Here is a 15422-nt window from a genome sequence, read left to right as displayed (position 1 = left end):
GATCCCAGCACCAGATCTCTTAGAATCAAAGTCCATTGTCTTTGCCACCTCCTTCAGCCCAGTTCCCTCCTCTCCTTCCACATCTGCAATGCAGGAGTTCAGCCATAAGTCCCAGAAATATGAATCCAGATAAAAGTTCCTGTTCTGACTAAGGTTTAGCCCCTGAGCTTAAAACAAAAGATTTTAATTTCACTCTTTAAAAGAGAAAGGCAGCCAAGCACTACCTAAATACTTAATTTTCTACAAGAGCTTCATAATAAAGTATAGAGTAAAAGAAAGTTGCAAGAGAAAGTTACAATTACAGCTCAAGATCCACAAAGACTTCATAAAGACTTAGAGAAAACTCACAAAAACATATTTATAATCCATAAGTTTTTTATCATTTTTAGCCAATAACTATTGGATAAAATACATTGAGAAATAGTTTCAAATGATATCAGAAAGGAAAGAAAGCCACCATGAAATCAAGCAATGGAGTTTCACAAAACTCTTCTATTACAACTATGTAAATCAATAGTACTTTCTTTGAAACAGAATTGAAAGCACACATAATGCATTTTAATGCAGAGGATACCAAGACACTAAGATCTGTAATTTTACTAAATGTCAACAATACTGTAACCCTCTTATAGTGGAGTCAGATATAATGAAATTCCATTTATAGTGAAGTATAATGGAAGTTTAAAATTATGTCAATGGAATGTAATGCACAAAATACAATTCCAGTAATGGTGAATGGCTTATTAGAAAGAAATCTTGGTGAAATGATGATTTCATTGTAAGTCTTCCAGATACTTTAAAGGGAGTATTCAAAATAACATTATATTTTAACAGCAATACCTTACTAACTGAATTATAATAAATTCAATTTATAATTCCCTATAATATATGAAACCATACACAAATCTACCATAAAAGACAAAAAATATTTGTGTATTAATATAAAATAACACAGTATACATATCCTAAGTTGTGTCTGATCATACTTATGAATAGAATAGAAAATGAATGAAACACTTCAATTAAGTGGAGAAAGAACTAAGAATTATCTTAAACACTCTGATAAAATAAATGGATGTTTCCCTCGGGAGAACATGAGAAATCAACTCTCATAACCCTACCATTGCTAAATATTGTTAAAATGCTACCATTTTCATATTAGTTTTCTCCTTTTTTAAGAAAAATTGTTACTTTCCATATTGGAGAGAATTTATATAGAACTAAAATGCATCTCTGGGGTTTAGAAAACCTGTGATTCTATTTTTACCACTTCCTATTTTTATCAGACTAAGCCACTCATGTTAAATATTGATGCCCCTTACTCCAGCTGCTCGGGCATACTATACTGCCTTATGCCACAAAATGCGAAAGCTTTGCAGAGAGGAATGGAAGTGGTGGTAAAACAATAAAACATCCTAGATGCCAGATGCTACACAAATGTAAAACATATGATAGCAGCATGGTGGAAAGGGAGGCTGTAATTAAGATTATCAGATAGGATTTGATTTTCTCTTTCCATGGAAATCATGATAACTATGTGATATAGTTACTTACATTTAGACATTTAGTTTATAGACTATGCTCTATCTGAAAGTTATATTAGCTAATCAGTGATCAGAAATTTTTTTAAGTGTTTGACATTAATTCCCAGTTTTAGTAGAATATTTAACTTGAAATAAATTTGCTGCTATGCTAATAATTCCATAAGTGATGGCAGAGGTTTTTTATAACTTGACTCAGATTGTCTTTTCAATCACTTTTCTTTATCTATGAAGAATACCCATCAGGGGAATAAAAATTAGTGTCCTGCCAGGTTTCTATTCCCTTTCAGGGAAGTCCCAATTGAAAATGTCGCAATGGCCTCTTGCGTTCACACAAAATTCAGTCACTAAGTACTTCCACTGGTACTTAATAAATAAATAAATATGTGTGTGTGGGGGGGGGGGTGTGTGTATATACACATACATATAATTTCAGCACAAACCCCACCTCCCCTACACTCTTAACACATAAATCAAGGAAGAAAAATAAGAAAAAAATCAAGTACATAATATGACGAAGACTTACACTCTACATGATGATCTGTGGGTCTGACAGACACAATGAAATATAAGTGGATTCATCACTGGGCACATGGAGGAAGTGAGTTTTAACTCCATTTTAGCAGAAGAGGAGGTACAGTGTGCGAAAGTGGGGTGTGCTAAGAAAAGAGGAAAGTTTTGTGATGGCTAAAGCACCTTAGTGAAGGCATAGAGGGAGAGAGAACTGTCTTCACAAAATGTGAGTGAAAACATTAATTTGGAAAACGTAAAGTGGGAATCCTTTCCAAGTAATAAGTTTGGAAAGCATGGAGACATTTGGAAGGAAACTGGTGGGGAATCTTGAATACTAGCTTCCATGATATATTTAAAATGACCGCTGGTGAACTCCTAGAAGCACCACTTATACTTAAATATTTAGTGGGAACATCATGTTTTAGCATTCCAAGATCTTATACCTCTTCTTCATATCCTGGCTAATTCTATTTTGGTTCTCTCTTTTGTAATTGAGTAGAAACTTTAACTGTCTACTTTGGATAGCATCATGCTCTTAACATAATTTTCAATACCTGTAAGTATGTGTCCTTCCCTAAAAGTTAGCTGTCCTCCTTCTGTTTTTCCAGCATTCAGTCTTTAGTGTAACCACTCTATATCCCAGGTTTTGTACTATGCAATGAGAATAAACTGCTAATGAAAAACAAACCTAGGCCTGCACTCAAAGGTCTCCCCCTGTCCCACTTTCTCTCAAATTCGCTTCTAAAAGAATTAAAACAAACCCTCATTTGCTGAAGGACCAGCTCTGCCTGTCTTACATTAGTTCCATTCTTAAAATAAGAATATAGATGCCATGTTTCTTGAGCTATAAATCCCTTTTATTAATTCTAAGTGTGTAACCATTTTGATTTTTAATAACTCCATGGAAAAAAAACACATCTAAGGGCACAGTACATGTTTATCTGACATATTGTGGAAGCCTGGTAAAATGTTTTCTTAAAGTTTTATTGTGGGTTTTTTCCTGGGGGGGAAAAAAAAAGGACTTTGGAGGTGTCAGAGGAGAAACAAAGAAAAACAGAAACAGATGCCAGCCACCTGAGTTATATATATCCCATCCCTAGAATTTACATCTTAAATGGACACTTTAATTTTATGTATTATAATTCTCATCCAAAGGGGCCTCACATATAGAAAAGTTCTGACTCGGCCAAGAACCAAAGCTTAAATATTGCTCAGTTCTTACTGGAATAAACTCAGGGGAGGTGGGGAGGAGGGGAGTCAGTCCTCAAGGTCAAAATTCTTTTCATAACAAGATTTAGTCGTTATTTACTTTGTCCATTGTATTGACATTTGCACCCATGGGACAAAAGTACTGGTGGGTAACACTGATGATGTGTTAGTATGAATAAAGGCAAGCTATGCTAGCGGTCCTTTTACTCTTTACCACACACAGAATAAAATTAAAGGATAGTTTTATCCTTGGTGAAGAAGGAATAATTATCAATTAAATTTTGAGCCATGGATATATCTACTTTAAACTGAAATACGATTGTTGAGTTGAGGAAAAACACTTATACAGGGTGGGGCAAAAGTAAATACAGTTGTGAGTATGCAAAACACAGAGTTTATTCTGGTATTTTTATTTATTCATTATTGTATTATTTTCCAGACAAACAACTGTAAGCCTACTTATGCCCCACCCTGTACAACTGTTTTGAGTTGCACACTAAACTAGCCATTTTTCATGAATTATCCTTTTTACCTCAAACCAGCATAAATCAGCCTGTTATTTTAAGAGTATAAAGGAATCTTAACACAAAAAACTTAAGAACCACTAGGCTGAAAATAATAATAAACCGTTATGGAGCACTTACTATGGGTCATACATTTTTCTAACATATTACATATTAAAAAAGAGTTATTTAAAAAAACAGTTTATCGATCCCCAATAAATGCATGTCCAAAAATGAGGGATTCTTAGAAAAAATGTTTATTATATCATATTTGAAATATAAATAACCACAAAGTATTGCTAAAATTTCCTTCCTGTTGCCTGTTTAAATCACTTCTCACATGAAACTACTAACATAACTATAAGCTAATTATAGGACCTTGTGTTTCTTTCTATCTCTTACTGACTTGTTGCCTGACCTTGACAGAATTCTTCAATCTCCCTGCAGTGATATAGTTGCCATCTATGACTTCTTAGGGTTTAATCAAAGAAATGTTTAGAATGTTTTGCTTTCCTTAAGCGAAAGGGGTGCCATATGCACGACAAATATCCTTTTTGAGTTTTGTGATCAAATAATAAAGGGGAAAGAAGAAAAGAGCCAATATTTACTGATTAGCTCCCAAGTATTTCCACATATATTATCTCACTTAATTCCATTTTAAATTTTTAACAGGAAATTTAAACTCTATTGACCCAGGTTTTTGCTCTTAGTAAAAAAAAAACCACACACACAAAAAAACAATAACCAGTAACATGGCCATGAATCCAATTATTTCCATCTCCCAAGTCTATACTTTCTCTACTATTCAAGGTTATCTCTAATGCAGGGGAATGCATATTGAAATTCAAGGTATAAAGCGGTATATGTTAATGAGTATTATTTGTAGGCTAGGCTATGAAGTACAGAATAGTGAAATACTAACACACAAATTCCAATTAAAACTGAATTTATACACTGGTGTTTTTGAGTATATGAGCCAAATTCTCTTATAAATGCCCTCAGCTAAATTTGAAGAAAAAGTGCTGCTTTAAGCCAGAGGATTTCTAGGCACCAAGACAGTTTTTAGACTTAATTCATTTTTCTTGAGGCATTTTTAAAATTCACATATATTGAGGCCCTAATAAATGCTGCATGCTTTATATTCATTATTTTATATACTCCTCACAACAAACCAATGAGATACAGTAGCTACCTAAAACTTCATGTTCTCCTTGGTACTTTCAGCCTCATTCAGTAACCGAAAAAGGCAGAGCAGGCGATAAGCCAGAAAATTGTGGTAGCTATACAGGCTTTTGAAAAACTAGGTTTGATGTGGCAAGCTCTACTAACCTTGTTTCCACTTTAGAATAGGACATTATATGTTACCAGCAACTTAAAAGAGATTTCACCTTAGGGATTTAATGGCATAGCTACCATACTGAAAAATATAATGATCCCATTTACAATTTATTCTGTGGTCTATAATCATTTATCAAGGCAATGAGGCTTTCCTGAAATTTTAATTTTTAGATTCCCTTCTTCTAGATTTTTTTTTTTTTTGATAAAACTAAAATCTATTGATTTTTTTAAAAAACAGCCCTAGCTGGTTTGTTGCAGTGGTTGGTGCATCGGCCCGGGAACTGAAGGGTAGCGGATTCGATGCCAGTCAGGGCACATGCAGGAGGCAAGCAATCACTGTCTCTCTCCCACATCAATGTTTTTCTCTCTCCCTTCCACTCTCTCTAAAAAAAAAAAAAATCAATGGAAAAAACATCCTCCAATGGGGATTAACAAAAAACAAACAAATCCAAGAGCAACATTCCAAATATACTAATTAGGTACTGTGAGTTCTAAACTATAAATGGCACATACACACATACTTGCAAACATACATACATCTGCAAACGCCCCTTTTCACAATCTAGGAGGTATGCTACATTTTCTGTCTTAACTGAGAAGCCAACTCAAGTGAAACTCTTTCTATCTTAATATGACTATGTCAGTGTTCCACACTTTTTCAGAAGAAATTTTGAGATGAATTCTGCTCTCATTCTTAGGTACATCTTTTTGGGTCTTGTTCTTTTCATTACTGGCATATACATTGACTTTTTTCCCCCCAAAGAATTCAGATTATAATAAATACCATATTATACATCTTTGACAAGCAAACATCTAGCTTTAACTCGTCATGTAAGTTTAGATTATGACTTAAAACTATCAATTTTTTTATTAAATGTATTGGGGTAACATTGGTTAATAGGTTTCTGGTTAATAGGACCATATAGGTTTCAAGTGTGCATTTCTATGATCCAAGGTCTGGATATTGCACTGTGTGCCCACCACCCAAAATCAAACCATCTTCCATCACCATATTCAAAACTATCTTTAGGTAGTTATTATCAGGGTGTTTAATAAGAAGAAAGATTTAAGTGAAGTTTTGTCTTAGATATCATCTTAAAAGTTATATTTATTAGAAACACCTCTTTGAAACACCTCTTTGAAAACTATTCATAAGAAGAATACTAAAAGAAAAAGAAAAAAAGAAGGAATATAGGAAAGAAGAGAGGGTGAAAGGGAGGAGAGAAGGAAACAATAAAAGGGAAGAAAGGAGGGAGGGAGGAAGAAAGGGGGGGGGTCTGTGCAATGTTCTTCACCGAAATTTGTTTTAAATAATATAATTTAGTCAGGCCAAAATTGCATTACTTTACTACAAAGGTTACTGCAATACTTCAAGTGATCCTTAAAGAAGTTATAAAAATCGAAACAGAGCATAGAATAAGTTTCTGATGGTAAAAATAGGTAACATTTCAAAGTTCATTTCATAAAATAAGTCATCAGATCAATACATCATTGTGTCATTTTCAACAATAGTATCTAAACTTTAGCTCTAACAGTGAAATGAACAATAAGAGGATTCCAACATACATATCCATGTGGGATTATGAATAATTTTTTTTGTTTTAATGTGCACATTAGTTAAAATTTCTCAAAGAAGCCTGTGGCATATTTCTAAGAACAATGGGCAATATAAAAAATATGTAGAAGTTCTCTGAGTTGTTTTGAGGTATTGATAGTCTTATTTGTGGAATAGAATTGAGAAATCAAAAATTTTAAAAAAAAGTTTTACATAGATGCATCTAAGCTTCCCAATGATAAGACAGTTGAGGTGGAATACTCTGGAATGGAATCACTGAAATAGGCTCTATGAATGGGAGGTTTGGGTCAGGAGATAAATCTAAAATAATCCTACATTTGAACTATTGGTCTAGTCCCATGGATTAAAGCCTGCTTGAAAAAATAAGTATTAAATAGTATTTCATTTATTCATTAACTCTGCTCAAAACTCTTCAATACTACCCATCTCACTCAGACTGAAAGGCAAAATCTTTTCAATGATCCAGCCCCCCATGACTTCTCTGACCTTCTCACTATGCCCAGCCCTAGACCTGTATTAGCCTGTTCTCCATGTGGAGAGTACTTACTCTTCCACCTGATATCTGTGTAAATCACTCCCACATCACCTTCAAGTGTTTGTTCAAGTGTGACCTTCTCCATGAGGTCAACCTTTATCAGTCTGTTTAAAATAGCAGCCAATCTCCCTCTGCTCCTAGCACTCCTGACTCCTCGTATCCTGCTGTATTTGATTGTTGAGGAATCTCACCGCCCACTACATTCTATACAATATAGACATTCATTATATTACTGATTCACCGTGGATTCATCATATTTTCTGTCTCCTCAACTAGAATATAAACTCCACAAGAGCAGGGATTTTATTTTATTTTTTGTCTGTTTTACTCCTTGAACACATTCATCCATTAACTACATTTCAATACACATAGGCCCAACCCCACCAGCTTCCTGAACAAATTCGGACCTTTGAACTGAGTCTTACCAATTGGTTCAGCCCAGAATTCTCTTTCTTTCTGTCTTCCTGGTATACACTAAGCCTGGCATGAGTCTTGAGAACCATGTGCAGTCGAGTTCTGTTCTTTTCTAACCTCTACCTTGTTTTCTCATTCACTACAGCTGGGCTTCTGCCTAGCTACCCTGTTCAAAGTTGTGACTGTACACAAATCCTAAACCTCAATCTTCCATTTCACAAGCTAAACAGTTTGTCTGGGCATTGACACCACTTTCTTTCTGATCTTTTTCTCAGTCTCCAGCTGCTAAATAAGGACCTATTGCAACCGGATGGATGACCTGGAGTCACAATTCATTTTTATCATTATTATTACCCTCCTTGGAAACTCTTCCAGCCATGCTGCACCCATGTGGTACAATCCTACTGGGGAGTTATGTTGACTGGAAACAACCGTGCATTTGATACATCCTTTGGACTCTAAAATTCAGACAGCTATCCACCCTACTGATCATGCTATGGACAGGCTAGGTTGAAGTTAATTTTCCCTATTCTGGGCGCCACTAGGTCCCATTTCTCCCCTTCCATTGTGGTCCAGAATCATGACCCTGTAATTGTAAAGCAGATTATGAAAGGAGATGTGAGATGTCACACAAAGTTCAAGTGAATTTTTTCTTATAGTTCACTGCCAAATCTATTCAAATAAAAGAAAGAACAATGATTCAGTCTTGGAGGTCCAAGTAGAAATGTCTAGCACATTAGTCATTGCCAATGAATAAACAGTATTTATTAAATATATGAATAAAAAAGTGACAATTATCTGCTTTATATAAATGGAAACTGAGAAAGTACTTCAAAGTAAAATCTAGCAAAAAGTAAACTTTTTTGAGTCACACCTTTTGCAAATAGTTGAAAGGTGTAAGAATTACAAATCCTCCTACTTCAGAAATTCTTCCCATTGAACTAAATCCCTCCTATAAAATACAGACTCATGCCTTCTCACAGCAGGTATACCTAGGAATAACCCTTGGGATACCTAATGGAGTTTTTAAATAATGATATCTAAAGGAGGTAAACACTGTAGTTATTAGTGTAGGTGACAATTATCCCAGATTTTAGGAGCTATGGTAACCTAAGTGAATTACAGAAGTATTGGCAGAGCATGTACATAATCCCTAGTGATTCTTGAGTTCATTACTTTGCATGAAATCCTTGGATAGAAGAGTTGTAGAAAAAACATAGATCAACAGTTTGTATACACTGATATGTGAGAATAAAAATTATAAAATTTGTCATTTAAAAAATACATACACCTACAATGTATTAGTCAATGTTGAATATTCTTATTCTCAACCATACATTTATCTGCTATGAATAATTTTTACTAAACTATTAGGCCAGTATGTAGTAAACAAGCCAACGAGTTCCATATGAAGCAAAAGAAGGTACCCCCAAAATATTACTTTCAGGTTTATAGCCACAATAGATCCCCTGAAATGTTCTCAGGTAATTTATAAAGTGTTCTTACATTTTATAGCACAGGATGTTTTAGAACCAGAATTGATGGTGAAGTGGAAATTCCATACTACATTTTTCAAGCATGTGTGCCAAAAATATGTGAAGATTGTCTCCAACATGTTTTTATTTTAAATCCCAAAAGGCATCTAAAAACACATTTATATACATTTTATATTTTCTTAACATTTTTAGGAATTCAGAAGTTTAAGTACAAGTTAGCACTCCAAAAACAAGAGAATGCAATCCTAGAATATTAGTAGATGTCAACCATTTATCTTGAACCAATCCTAAATATCCTAAATCTATAAAGTATGCAATAGATTCTAGAATGTAAAGTACAGCAGTCCATAGTACACTCAATGTTATAGTAATTTTGCATAGAATTCCTTATTGTATATAGTATCCAAGTTTTCTCTCAACAGAATGGCAGTATAAACACTCCCTTCTGTATTTGCTTCAACCTGTACCCAGACCATAGAAATGAGAGTTAACTTTGTCTGATGATGGGGGAGGGGGGAAGGGTAGATGGAGGGAGGGAGGGAGGGAGGGAGGGAGGGAGGGAGGGAGGGAGGGTGGGAAGGAGGGAGGAAGAAGAAAGACGAATTAAAGGGATGGGGAAGGGGGAAGGGAGAGGAGAGAAAGAGGGGGAGGAGAGGGAAGAGAAAGTAAGAGAGAAAGGGGAGGGGGGACATGTCAGGGAAAATTCTCATGGACCCACTTGGTCCCTACTCTGCCTGCTTTGAGCGTCTGCCCCACTCAAGTAAACAGAAGGATTCGTACTCCTGGCCTCTCTTTACTCCCAGGTGCCTAACAGTATTAAAATATTGGGTATTAAAATATTGGGTATCATATGACTGAGCAAGGATATTATTTAAAAGTAATATTTTTATAAATCAGCTGTCAGAGATATTCTCAAAATCACTATCTCATAAATTCTGTTAATTAAGCCAATTTGACCTCATTTTACCTCTCAGAGAAGGAAATGCAAAAATAGAAGGAAAAAAAATCATATAGTGAACTTAGGTCATTTTTATTCTCAGAATTTTAATCAGGGAGTTATTATTGTAGCAAGGGGCTGAGAGTACTTTTTATTCCTTTTTAAATAAAATAGTACTGCTAGAAATGCTAGATTATAAGAGGAAAGACTATCGGAACTACCTGATATAGCTTTATTCCAGTTAACTAAAGGAGGAAGATGTATATTTCAAAAACTTGGCAGATTCAGCCTCATCAAAACTTTCAAAAGATGCTAACCTCCAGCTTTGGTACTTCCGAGTAAATATTTTGATACCTAAGACCAAACCTAAATATTTGTTAATTATTTTACTTTGATGCATGGTTAGCAACTTACAGAAATGTTTGCTGAAATAATGTACCATAAATTGTGTTTTGAAACACTGCACATGTGCTTCTTTTAAAATTCATGATCATAAAATAACTCTTCAGAGGCTCCCCAGAGTTTCAGAAATGATATGCATATAAACATTAAGGCTCTCCGAAGAGAGTAATTTCAGCTACATTAAATACAACTGTTTTCCAAAGTCCCCGGACGTGTATATCTGGTCATTGCTGTCTTAATTAAAATACGATGGCATAGAAGTCCCCTCTGAGTTTTAAGCAAGGAGAAATTTCCTATATAATTGGATACCTGAGATAGGATGTGGGTAAAGAAAATACGAGGCTGGAGACGTCAGTGCCATGAAAGAAGAAACCCTCACACTTAACCACTTTACAAACCCTGCTCGAATAGTTACAAAGTCCCTAAAAACAAAAAAAGTTTCAGTTTCCTTCCATAAAGTTCCAAGATGAGCCACAGCTTGGGAAACCTTTCTCTGCAGAGAAGGAATCTGATTGGAAGAAACTTTTTCAATTGGTTAAAAGTTTGCTTCTTGGAGAGATTTTGGAAATCAGTTTGCGGGATGTATAGCGGCAGCAAGTTCGCTCAGAAGCGAAGGAACAATGAAAAGCACGTCCTGTTCTTTTGGGGGGACACAGGCCGTTCCCTCTGCCCAGCTCAGGGGGTGGAAAGCGGACTGGCTTGCAGCGCACCCCTCTCGCCCCGCCGCGCGCACCCCAAGGGCAGGCCGGCGGCTGCGGGGAGCAGCGACCGGGGATCCCCCGCCCCACAGGATGCACCAGACCCCTGTACCTCTTTGCTGGTGCGCCTGTGGCAGCGGCGGCAGCGGCTGCGCCTGGGCACCCCCGAGGCCCCGGCTGAGCAGCAGGACCAGAAGGACCCCGGCGGCTCCTGGCATCGCGGTGGCCGAGCGGATCCGCTTCCCAGGAGCCGGAGGAGTCGCTGCGCTCGGTCCCTGCCCCGGCTCGCGAGCCGAGGAGCCGCAGCTGCTGGGCCAGAGGAGGAGCCGGCCCCACTGGCCCCGGCCCAGCCGCCGACGGGAGGGCGCGGGGAGGGGACACTCCCCCCGCCCCTCGCACGCCCTCGCCCAGCGGACCTCGGGGCACAGGCCCTTAAAGGGTCCTCTGTGGAAAAGGCCTCTCCTCCAGCGCCCCTGCCTCCGAGAAGGGACCGGTCCCCCTTGATCTGTTGGCTGAACTTCTGAGTTAAAGGAAGGCATCGATGTGGAAGCGCTCGCTTCGGTATCAGCAAAATCCCTGCTCATGGGAAGCATGGTTTGTGGGAAATCTGCACAGCTAGGAGCTGCTCCAAAGCTGGGGAGATGTGCCTCCCGAGAAAGGCCTGGCCCAGCTGTGTGCTGGCACCCTGCGTGCAGGTCGCTCGCGTGGGCGGCAAAGGCCCAGATGCTATCTCACTGCAGGGCGGAAGGTGGTCCCTGGGACGCTGCCCATCAGCCCGTGGGACTTACCGCTGGGCAGCGAAGCGGGGGCAAAACACAGTAAGCCCCTTGCTCCACTGCAACGCTTATGACCACTATAAAGGTTACAATTAAGGTTTTCAGTTCAGTCAACAGGCAGTTATTTAAATAAAAATAAAAGGCTTTTACACGTGTTTCCTTTCAGTCTCAAAATTGTCTCTCTTCCAATACCCATTTCTTCCCTTTAATCAATAGAATTTTTGCAAGTTTCTTTTGCCAGGTTCAGATGACAGCTCCCTCTAGTTGTTTTTTTGTTATGGTCTGTGACTCAGAAGGTTTGAAAACGACCCTTACAGAGTTTTTATGAGACTCGCAGGCTCTTTTCTGTTTACTCTGTGATTGGCAGGACTGCCGGCATTAGTGTACTGTGAGGTCAGAGTGCTAGTTGTCTCACAATGGGTGGGCCAGTCCCACACCTTAAATTGTCCTTCAGGGACTTCTGAATAGGCCAATAGTTATTCATTTAGATTTTTTTTTACAAAAAGTGCATTATATTTCATCAAGACTAATTTAAGTCTATTTTGCACATAAAATTTTTTGCATGCTTTTTATTTTCTAAAATGTATCTACTATATACATTGAGGAAATAATATACTTGGTATTTTTTAAGTTTACCAAGTTTTGTTCACCATTTCAGAAAATCACATCACTGATAACTCTGCTCATGGTATTGTCTCCAGGACACTATCAACACCCCATCTGTCACATTAATGGTGACTCTGGGAATAGGTTAGGGCTTTTATTTCATTTTGCCTACAAGGTAGTTTTGCCCAAGTGTTTACATATTGAAATACATATTGTTTTATATAGGTGACTTTTATTTCCTTTTTTTTTTTTTTATTTTAAAACATTATATTGATTTTTATTATATTGACGTTAGGTGATTATCTAAATTACCTCCTTTATTTTATTGAAAGGAAATTCATTATACAATTGAGAACCACTGGAAAGATGATGCTGAAGTGATTAAATATCCCTCAATATTATCCATCTTCCTTAGTTCTGTTAATGCAAATAGTAGGAAAATTTATAATCTTTTTTTTTATTGTGGAAGTTGCAAAATGAAATGTGGCCCAGGCCTTCCGACTAAGACTGTCATCTCTACTGTCAACTCTACCTGTCAGATTCAACACAAGGGGAAAACACAAAATTATTTAACTAAAATTAAGACACAGAATCAGTATTATCAGAGCTATAATTTTTTTCAAATGAACCTAATTGAGATATAATATACACAAAATAAATGCACTCATTTGATGTGTTTAAAAACTGTAAACTCCCATTTGACAATTACCCCCAATTAATATATAGTCTATCATTCCCCAAAGTTTCTTTGTAGTAACTCCCCCAAACTCCACCCCTTGAAACAGGCAACTACTGATCTGATTTCTGTCACTATAGGTTATTTTAGCTTTTCACAAATTTCATATAAACGGAATAACAAAATAATCTTTTGTGTCTGGCTTCTTTCACTCAGCTCAGTGTTCTGTAGGTACAGCCAAGCTGTTGCTTTACATCAGTAGCTTACTGCTTTTCATTGCTGAATCGTATTCTATTGTGTGGATATATCACAGTTTATACATTTACCTATTGAAGTACATTTCTGTTGTTCCAGTTTTGAGATATTAAGAATAAGTTACACCCAGCCAGCTTGGCCCAGCCATTGAGCATCAACCTGTGATATAGGAGATTACGGTTTGATTCTGGGTCAGGGCATGTGCCCGGGTTGTGGGGTTTATCCCCAGTAAGGGGTGTGCAGGAGGCAGCTGATCAATGACTCATCATTGATGTTTCTCTCTCTCTCTCCCACTCCCTGCCTCTCTCTGAAATCAATAAAGATATTTTAAAAAAAAATAAAATAAAGCTACTATGAATATTTGAATACACTGTGTATGTGTACATATATGTATATTTCTCAATTCCTAGGAACAATATTATTGGGTTGTTTGGTGGCTATATAATTATAAAGAACGATGAAACTGTTTTTCAATGTGGTTATATCATTTTGAATTCTCTCAGTAATGAGACTTCCAGATGCTCCACATCTTTACCAAAATCTAATATCATTTAATTTTAGCAACTCTAGTGGTTATATAGTGGTACCTCACTGTTATTGTCATCTGTAGTTTTCCAAAGATGTTAAAAATGTTTTCATGACCTTAATGAGCATTTCTATTATTCCTTTTGTGAAATGTTTGTTCAGATCTTTTGTTCATTTTTCCTAATTGTTTTATTTGTCATAAGTTGGAAGATTTAAATATATATATTCTAAAGAAAAGTCCTTTGTCAGATATACTTAATATAGTACCTATTGTTCTCAGTCTGGAGTTTGAGGCTTCAACTCCTTGACAGTTGTTGGAGGAGGTCTTGGAGAGGACCTGACCACAGGTTGACCTGTAAGCTGGTCCCCTCCCATGCTCTCCCCAGTTCTTGGAATGTGAGTTCTGCCAGCCTTCCCAGCACTGGTAGCTGCTGCAAGGATACAGCATTGAGATAGTAATGTGTTGTTGAAACCATAAGGACAGTATTCATGGTGAAGGCCTCTATATAAACCTTTAAGATTCTGGTGGGCAGGTGCAGAGATTTACTCGCCTTGTGGCCACACATCGCAAGCCTCTTATATAAGTGTCCTTGCCTATTAAACCTGCCACCTACCAAACTGGAGTGGTCTACCTTTTTCTTTAGTCTCTCCTTGCCCTCCATGTACAGGGGCTAGTTTATGAACCAACAACTGCTTTAGAATAACAGAAGTATGTAATTCTGATTAAGTCCATTTTATTAACATTTCTCATTTATGTTTAATACTTTTGTGTCCCATTTCAAAAATCTTTGCTTATCCCAAAGTTGTGAACATTATCTTCTCTATTTTTTTCCTAGAGATTTTATAGTCTTGGCTATATGGGTTTATGATTTATTTCAGTAAAACTTAATATTTTTTGTGAAGTAAAGGGCTTAAGTAAGGGCTGTCTTTTTCCCCATGCAGATACTCATTCATTTCAGCACCATTTGTTGAGAAGGATATCATTTCCTCATCTAATTACCTTGGTGCTTTTTTCTGAAGTCAATTGGTCATATGTGGGTCTATTTTTGGATTCTCTTTTTATTGACACTATATATTCTTATGCCAATATTACAGTCTTTATAACTTTAGCTTTATAGTAGCCTCAAAGTTAGGTAATATAAACCCTACAATTTTGTTTCACAATACTGTTTTGATGATTCTAGATCCTTTGCGTTTTCATACAATTTTTAAAATCACCTTGTCAATTTCTACTAAAAAAACTATGTATCAGGGAGTTCAATTGCAGTTGAGTTGAATCTATAGATAAATTTGGGGGGAATTGATATTTTAGCAATATTTAGCTTTCCAACTCATGAATATATCATGTTTCCATTTATTTACATCTTCAATATTCTAAGCAGTGCTTTGTAGTTTTCAATGTACATGTCTTCAACATACTTC

General features: G+C 36.8%; 1 protein-coding gene across 1 annotated transcript in view; it reads right to left on the bottom strand.

The window, feature by feature from the left end:
- Nucleotides 1–11409, bottom strand: part of LAMA2 (laminin subunit alpha 2) — a 458292-nt gene extending 446883 nt beyond the window's left edge. Inside the window, exon 1 of the mRNA XM_087817608.1 lies at nt 11275–11409. Within this exon, the coding sequence (XP_087673734.1) occupies nt 11275–11380 (106 nt within the window). The 5' untranslated portion in view covers nt 11381–11409. The remainder of the gene's footprint in view (nt 1–11274) is intronic.
- Between the last annotated feature and the right edge of the window lie 4013 nt (nt 11410–15422).

This window comes from Miniopterus natalensis, chromosome 5, assembly GCF_054644295.1.
Source record: "Miniopterus natalensis isolate mMinNat1 chromosome 5, mMinNat1.hap1, whole genome shotgun sequence".
Classification (NCBI taxonomy): Eukaryota; Metazoa; Chordata; class Mammalia; order Chiroptera; family Miniopteridae; genus Miniopterus; species Miniopterus natalensis.
The sequence above is the reverse complement of the archived record's forward strand: the minus strand, read 5'-3'. Positions and strand labels throughout refer to the sequence as shown.